This window comes from Octopus bimaculoides, chromosome 4 (assembly GCF_001194135.2).
Source record: "Octopus bimaculoides isolate UCB-OBI-ISO-001 chromosome 4, ASM119413v2, whole genome shotgun sequence".
NCBI lineage: Eukaryota > Metazoa > Mollusca > Cephalopoda > Octopoda > Octopodidae > Octopus > Octopus bimaculoides.
The window spans coordinates 23,572,837-23,581,029 of NC_068984.1; the positions used below are offsets into that span (position 1 = coordinate 23,572,837).

At 34.6% G+C, this 8,193-nt stretch overlaps 1 protein-coding gene across 1 annotated transcript in view; it reads right to left on the minus strand.

The window, feature by feature from the left end:
• Window positions 1–1,056: 1,056 nt before the first annotated feature.
• LOC106882804 (charged multivesicular body protein 6-A) overlaps window positions 1,057–8,193 on the minus strand; it is a 17,036-nt gene continuing 9,899 nt past the window's right edge. The window contains exons 5-8 of the mRNA XM_052967623.1: window positions 8,173–8,189; window positions 6,703–6,783; window positions 4,743–4,821; window positions 1,057–2,719 (exon numbers count right to left, since the gene is read on the minus strand). Of these exons, the coding sequence (XP_052823583.1) occupies window positions 2,664–2,719; window positions 4,743–4,821; window positions 6,703–6,783; window positions 8,173–8,189 (233 nt within the window). The 3' untranslated portion in view covers window positions 1,057–2,663. The remainder of the gene's footprint in view (window positions 2,720–4,742; window positions 4,822–6,702; window positions 6,784–8,172; window positions 8,190–8,193) is intronic.

Genomic DNA, 8,193 nt, shown 5'->3' on the forward strand with positions numbered 1-8,193 from the left:
ACTGTATAAGCCTGTATAAGAAAGACGGGGGTGGTTTGAATATGGAAAATTCAAGATTGCTAGGTTTTAAAGTTTGTGGGAGCAATCACATAAAAAAAAAAAAAAAGCGACGTGACACATTCCAAACAATTTTAAAGTCATTTCTCTTATATTATGCGAAATATTTCATTAATTATAATGTATATAATAGTATTCTACATTCATTAATTTCATGTTTCAGTAACAATGTCATTATGTATGGAAGTAAGATGGTGAACTGGCACAATCGTTAGCACGCCGAGCGAAATGCTTAGCAATATTTCGTCTGCCGTTGTGTCCTAAGTTCATATTCTGCCGAGATCGACTTTGCCTTTCATCCTTTCGAGGTCGATAAATTAAGTACCAGTTGCTTACTGGGGTCGATATAATCGACTTGCCCCTTCCCCCAAAATTTCAGGCCTTGTGCCTATAGTAGAAAAGATTATGTATGGAAGTTGCAACTACTGATATAGGTAACTAAAGAGTCAAAGAAATTTGTTGAAAAGGCACCAATTTTTAAAAATGTGCTCGTGGGTAGCGATCGTTCCCCTTGCTCACCTCTGAAGGGTGCCCCGGGTGGGACTCACTCTAGTTACACTACTGTACCTACTGTGCTTTCGTTAATCATTTTAGGTATCAGTGTTCACGTAAGCAGATATATACACTCTTTTGCTCCTATCAGCCTTGACCCCGCGGCTTACCTAGAATGTGACATCAGGCACCCAAAAATAAGTTTGACACAGTTCGCTAAAATATACGAAGTCATTTTTATCAATTTTATTTACGTTATCGATAAGTCGGAAATAAACTCTGCTCAACACGAATGTATATACGAACAATGTACTTATGCTCTGATCTTAGGAAGTATCTACTCATATCTTTTCCACAGATATTGACTTACAAAGGTCTAAGAGGAACATTAATGGCATCACTCTCACTGGTCTACAAGGGCCTACACAGGTCAAGCCATGAGCACTGAACTTCCCCCAGACCCAGGAAGTAAAAAACAAAAACAAAAAAAAAACAATGTTAACGTAATCAAGTTGAAATAGAATCCTGAATTAGAGGCTTCAATTGTTTAATAACAATGCAATGTACAGAATATTGACAAGCAGGAGACAATCTTTGATTCTCAGTTAATAACCATAGAAATATAGAGCAATTTTAGAATGACAAAAAGGCTGTTTACACACACAAACAAACACACACACAAATACACACTTACACACAATCTGCTGTAAATTTGTTGTTTCATTTTATATAATTTGTAACACATGGGAAAATATATTAGAAATCATAAGTAGCAAGAACTTTATTTATTATAATTATCATTATTAATATTATCAGCATTATTTTTACAGTCAATTCCACTTAATTACATACTGGATAATTACATAATTTGGTTAATTGTATAACATTACAAGACAACAAATTGTTTACCATCAAATCCATAAAAAATTGAATAATTAATTCTATATGCAAAGTCAATTTCAGTTAAGTGCACAATTTTTACTGATTTTTAGAAAAAAAAATTGGTAAAATCTTGCATATGACTGACCATTTATAATATATAATAACATAATGAAAGTGATCCTGGGACCTTCTGTTTCCATACTGAGTTAAATGACAGAAGTCAGAAATTCATGGTTCCAAAATAGTCAAATGTATTCAATGTATGCTTACTATTCCATATCAAATTTCAGATCCCAGTTCAATTACATTTATTTTTTTATCAATTGCATGATGAATTTCTTCCATAAATCTTTATTGTAGATACAATTTGTAAAAAGTTTGTTTTATATAAATAAAGTGATGAATACACACTCTTTTGTTTTCATTATTGACAATATTAGTCAATGATTGGCCCAATTAATTAACCTGCAAACCTTTAAATGTAAGTATGTGCAAATTGAAAATCACTGGCTATACACATAAATCTATCTAAGTTTGAGTAACTGAAGAACATCATTGTGTGAAGTCCAAGTTATTTTTCTTATTGTTTTTGATAGGATAGACAGAGTAGAACGTTAAGTAAATTATATAGATACAAAACATACTGTAAGTAAATAACGTTTTATTATATAAACCATACACATGAAACATATCCACAATATCTTAAGACTGATAATATACTGAAATCTTGCACTTTGTCATCTACCACACAAATTTGGTAAATCGTACAAGAATTCCATTCACTGAGGCTATGCAATTAAGTGGAATCAATTGTATTATTATTATCATAATTATTATTATTATTGTTAATTTTTTTTTAACATTACAAAATAATTAAAAGTGTTAATCAATGTCAAGAAAGACAGGTAATGGACACCAGTTTGGTTTAGTTTAGTTTTCTGTCAGTCTCCAGTTCTTGTTTTCCTTTTTTCTAAGTTAATTGTTCCTTCCTTGGCTTTCCTCTATCATTAGTTCAGTTATTGCACTGATCAGACCATTAAAAGTTATCAGCAATAACATTTATAATCATTCATATTACCACTGGGAACAATGAGAGACTGCAGCTGCTAAAGAACACAGCATTTGGTTTAAATCTTTCTTTTATCAATAATTCGTAGTAACATTTTTTTTTTAACATTCATTTTTTTTTTTAAGAGTTCATCCATTGTTTTTTTACTTTCTCGAAGATGATATCAAGATGCAACCATCACAGGTTCTGCTGCCTTTTGCTTCTTTTCAGCAATTTTATCTAAGAAAAATAGATAAATAAAAATGTACACACAATTAAGGGTTAAAAATTATAAATGCAAATAAAAAAATAACTTAAAATGATTTTGCCGTCTTTTGGGAGGGTCATTATACCAATAACAAAAACATGCACTGGTTCCATTTCACTTCTTGTATTCTTATTAGTCAATTCAAGGCAGTGAGCTGGCAGAATTGTTAGTACACTGGACAAAATGTTGCTGAGCATTTTGTCTATGTTTACATTCTGAGTTCAAATTCTGCCAAGGTTGTCTTTGCCTTTCATCCGTTTGGGGACAATAGAATAAAGGACCAGTTTAAGCACTGAGATTGATGTAATCAACCAAACCCTTCCCATACTATTGCTGGCCTTGAGCCAAAGTTTGAAACCATTATTATTAGTCAATTTGTTAATATCATTTAACCAATAAACTTAGTCAACTGTTTGATTGATCATTCAATCAATCAATCAATCAGCTTTTTTTGTCAAAGTCCTTTCACCATCATTCACAACTTCATCAATGACATGATCTCTCTGTTCTAGGTCTGACTAGTCATCATATCACATAATACTATGATGAGTTGTTGTCATTGTTTAACCTAGGTCAATACTGATCTAGCAGATCTCTATTCCAACCATGACCATCCCACCTTCTATTCAGACATAGAGTATCTAAAACTATGTACTTTTTTTAGGATGCTAGATTTGAAAATTTAGCTGCTATTTTTAGCAGGTTGAGCACTACATAGAAACTTCATCCTGGTCCAATGGTTGCCTTTTATTCAGACATAATATATCCACAACTACATAATCTACTATGGACTTCTTCTTTTATGATGGAAGAGTAATGTTTAAAGGGAATTTAGCTGCTATTTTTAGCAAGTTGAACAACCGCATAGAAGCTTATTCCCTGGCACTCTGGTGGTTGATGTTTAGTCCTAAGTCAAGACTGATTGAGCAAACTTATGATCGAAAATATTTCATTAATGATTATTTCATCTTTTTAAAAATATATAAGATTACATTATCCAGTATGTTCTCTCCCAAGATATGAGGACATGATCTAAAAAATAATTTGGCAGTTATTTTTAGCAAGTCAAGCTAGGAGGATGCTAGTTTGTTACAGGTAACATTCCCAGCTGATCCTATAGCTGCTTTCTGTAGCTATGTTAACTGAAACAGTGCATCAATCTCTAATAGAGTTATTCTGTATCTGCTTACAACATATACTCTTTACTCTTTTTACTTGTTTCAGTCATTTGACTGTGGTCATGCTGGAGCACAGTCTTTAGTCGGGCAAATCGACCCTAGGGCTTATTCTTTGTAAGCCTAGTACTTATTCTATTAGTCTCTTTTGCCGAACCGCTAAGTTATGGGGACATAAACACACTAGCATCGGTTGTCAAGCGATGTTGGGGGGGACAAACACAGACACACAAACATACACACACACATACATATATATATACATATATACGACGGGCTACGTTCAGTTTCCGTCTACCAAATCCACTCACAAGGCTTTGGTCGGCCCGAGGCTATAGTAGAAGACACTTGCCCAAGGTGCCACGCAGTGGGACTGAACCCAGAACCATGTGGTTCGTAAGCAAGCTACTTACCACACAGCCACTCCTATGCTTATACATGGAACTTACAAAAAATAAAGAAGTTACAAACTATGAGCAGTTAGTTCAATCCTGAGTCATTTCCATTATACTTTGTGATGTTTAGAAGTGGAATTTGACATTTTATAATTTCTTTGGCTGAGATAGAAAGACAGCTTTTTTTGCCAATGGATGGATATAGATGGAGGACAGAGAATATACAAGCGAAGAGGGAAGAAAGTAAACATGCAAAGTGAGTGTAGCTGTAGATGATAATGTTGTTATCATCATCATCATCATTTGGAAAATTCTATAAAATTAGTGTACAAAAAGCAAGATTATGTTACTAAAAGTCATATTAAGTATGTCTAAATGGAGAACAAGAAACCAAGTTTTTATGAAATCACTTGTCTTTTCCATACCTTCCAGTTTATCTTCTGGTACATCTGGCAACTGAATGTCTTCAGGTAATTCTTCTTTCTTTGCAGGTTCAACGTCTGCCTGTAGAACAAAATGTTTAATGTTTAGTTTCAGAAAAGGTTTGAATCAAAAACTTAATAAAATTTTAACATAGAAGGTTCAGGAGAAATAAATACAGAAAAAAAAAGGGGGAAAAAAGATGAAATAAAATTAAATACATGCTTTATCATAACAAACAAATTAACAGTTTTGTTATATGAAAACCTTCATTTTTGTTCAGTTAAACGGCCTCTCCACTTTACAGATACTATTGATTTCATTTCTAACTCTCTCCTAACTGTGAGTAGCCATGTAGCACTCCTACAAAAACTTGATCTGCCCCACCCCTTTCTTTCATACGCTAACCCTCATCTGCTAATATATAGCTCCTGTCCACAAGTTTTGTTGGCATGCAAGCTGTATAGCAACCTCACTAGAGCAGGTGGTACCAGAAAAGCACCAGTTCACACTGTAAAGTGATTGGCATTAGGAAGGGCATCCAGCTGTAGAAACTATGTCAAAGCAGACAAGAGCATAATGTAGTCCTTGGACACTCTGGATCCGTTTGAACCATCCAACTCATGCCAGTAAGAAATATGGACATTATATGATGATAACATGTGTGTGAGTGAGTGAGTGAGTGAGCGAGTGAGCGAGTGAGAGAGAGAGAGAGAGAGAGAGAGAGAGAGAGAGCGTTTGTGAGTGTGTGTGTGTGTGTGGATGTGTGTGCAAAAGAGGTCACTTAACTGAACAAAAAATGACAGTATATAATTCCTCCTCATCATCATCATCATTTAACGTCCTCTTTCGATGCTAGCATGGGTTGGACAGTCTGTGCCATGCTTCTGTCTGTTTTGGCATGGTTTTTTACTGCTGGATGCCCTTCCTAACACCATCCACTCCATAGAGTGAGCTGAGTGCTTTTAATGTGGCATTCACACAGGTGAGGTATTTTTGACATGGTTTTTACAGCTGAATGCCCTTCCAAACACCAACTACTTTACAGGTGGACTGGGTGCTTTTTAAGTGGCACCTGTACTTCCAGGGTCACCAAGTAACTTTGCAAGACAAGGAATCTTTGAGAGAGCAGGGAGCATATAATTCTAGACATAAAATAACATTTTCTTGAGTGAAGTCTAAGTTTATTCAGTGTACATGCATTCAAACTAAAGTATTACAATAATCCACTTCAAACAATTCTTTCATAATTTTCAGTATATACATCATCATCATTTAACGTCTGTTACCCATGCTGGCATGGGTTGGACGGTTTGACTGGGCTGGCACGCTGGAAGGCTGAGCCAGGCTCCAGTCTGATTTGGCATGGTTTTCTACAGCTGGATGCCCTTCCTAACGCCAACCACTCTGAAAGTGTAATGGGTGTTTTTATACGCCACCAGCAAGGGTGCCATTTGTGTGACACTGATATCTGCCATGACTGCAATTTTGCTTGGCTTGATGGGTCTTCTTCTCAAACACGACATAATTCCAAAGGTCTTGGTCATTGCCTCTGTAAGGCCCAACACTCGAAAGGAACTCAGCCACTTTGCTCCCATGGGGCCTAATACTCAAAAGGAACTAAGCCACCTTGCCTCTGTGAGGCCCAACACTCAAAAGGAACTCAGCCACTTGCCTCCATATCTGTATGTGTATGTATAGAATATTACAATCAACTCATTCAACCTTTAATATGTTGTTTTGTTCAATTTATCCCCTGTATATTATTTATATTAGACCAGCTATTGTATTATCTTTCAAACAGAAAACATCTATATGAAGTGGCTGGCTGACTGGTAGTAACAATAAAAAATGTTAACACTCATTCAATATCAACACAAATTAAAGCACAAATCATAGGTTTGTGATTTTCATGTACACACAAAGAAAAATTTAATCTTTTTAAATGCTTTGAAATAAACTTACCTCTATAAGTGCATCCAGTTCAGCAAGGACATCATCTTCATCCTCTTCTGTCAAACCACCAGCCAACAGATCATCAATTTCCTGTAATTAAGATCATGAATCATTCAGTACAGTAATTAATCCAGTGGTTATTCATTACATTGTTTACAAAAATCTTCACAATATTTATTCAATGTTCTCTGTTATCTTAAAATTTATATGCACAAAAATCTTATAAGGCTCAAAATTGTTTGCATTGAGAAATCTATGCTTGAAATGAATTTTTGAGTATGTCTGATATGAAAAAATTAAGATAATATTTGTGAACATATAAAATCAGGAATACCCAAAATATATTTTAATTAAGATGCAAGACAACACAGCACTAAAAAGTGCTATTTATTCCCAAAAACAAACTAACTTAAATTTGTTCTATGACACATACATAAACAGCTTACAGAGAACACTGATAATTTTCTTCGTTCATGCAAACTATTTTCCTTCTATTTGTCTTTGTAACTAACCAATTGAAAGAGTCTGTTCTCTTACAGATATACTTAAAATATTTAAATTTCCTCACATCCCTTTCATGTAACACATCCACAAGATCATTTTAGATTGTTATAGATAATACCATTCAATTTTGAAAGAAATTGATGTTATGAACTGTGAAGAAATAAGGCAACAATTAAACAGAAACACAATAGAGAAGTGAAACTGTCTTTCCTCTATAAGTATGGGTGTTGATGTTGAGCTTATAAGAACATGTCTTCAATTCTTTAGACAGTGTCATAAAAACAGTTCAAAAATTGAATAAATTTGTTTGCAATAGGGAAGATGACAAGCCTACTTTTTCAAGCAGAACCCTTCTCGTCAGAGAGAAATATTTTCTAATGAAAATAACTCACCCTGACAAAGGTTTCTCTGTCTTGGATGTTAAATTTTTTCTTTGTCATGGCAAACTAATTTGTACCATTTCTGATTTTACTTTTTCCATTTTTATTGGTCTGGAGGAAGGAGTTGTGCCAATGTGTTTTACATATTTGCCAATGTTGATAACAATTACTTGTTCCTCATGTTCTACTGTTTACTCATTAGAGTAAATTAGAAGTGGGACCTGTGATAACAAAAGCTGCCCTTTGTGGAGAAATATTGATTTCAGATTTTGGCACAAGGCCGGCAACTTTGGAGAGGGGTTAGTCAATTGCATCAACCCCAGAGCTCAACTGGTACTTATTTTATCAACCTTGAAAGGATGAAAGGCAAAGTCAACCTTGGCTGAATCTGAATTCAGAACATGAAGACAGATGAAATGCCGCTAAGCATTTTGTCCTAGCATACTAACAATTCTACCAGCCCACTACCTTAAGTTTTGGAGAAATATTGACAAGAGAGTGAAATACATGGGAAATATTATTCATGAAATTATCATGGTATCCCTAATGACTTGAAGTTTACTGGACATGATGAGAACAAAGAAACAGAACCAACCTGTTGGTATTTAATGCCTTC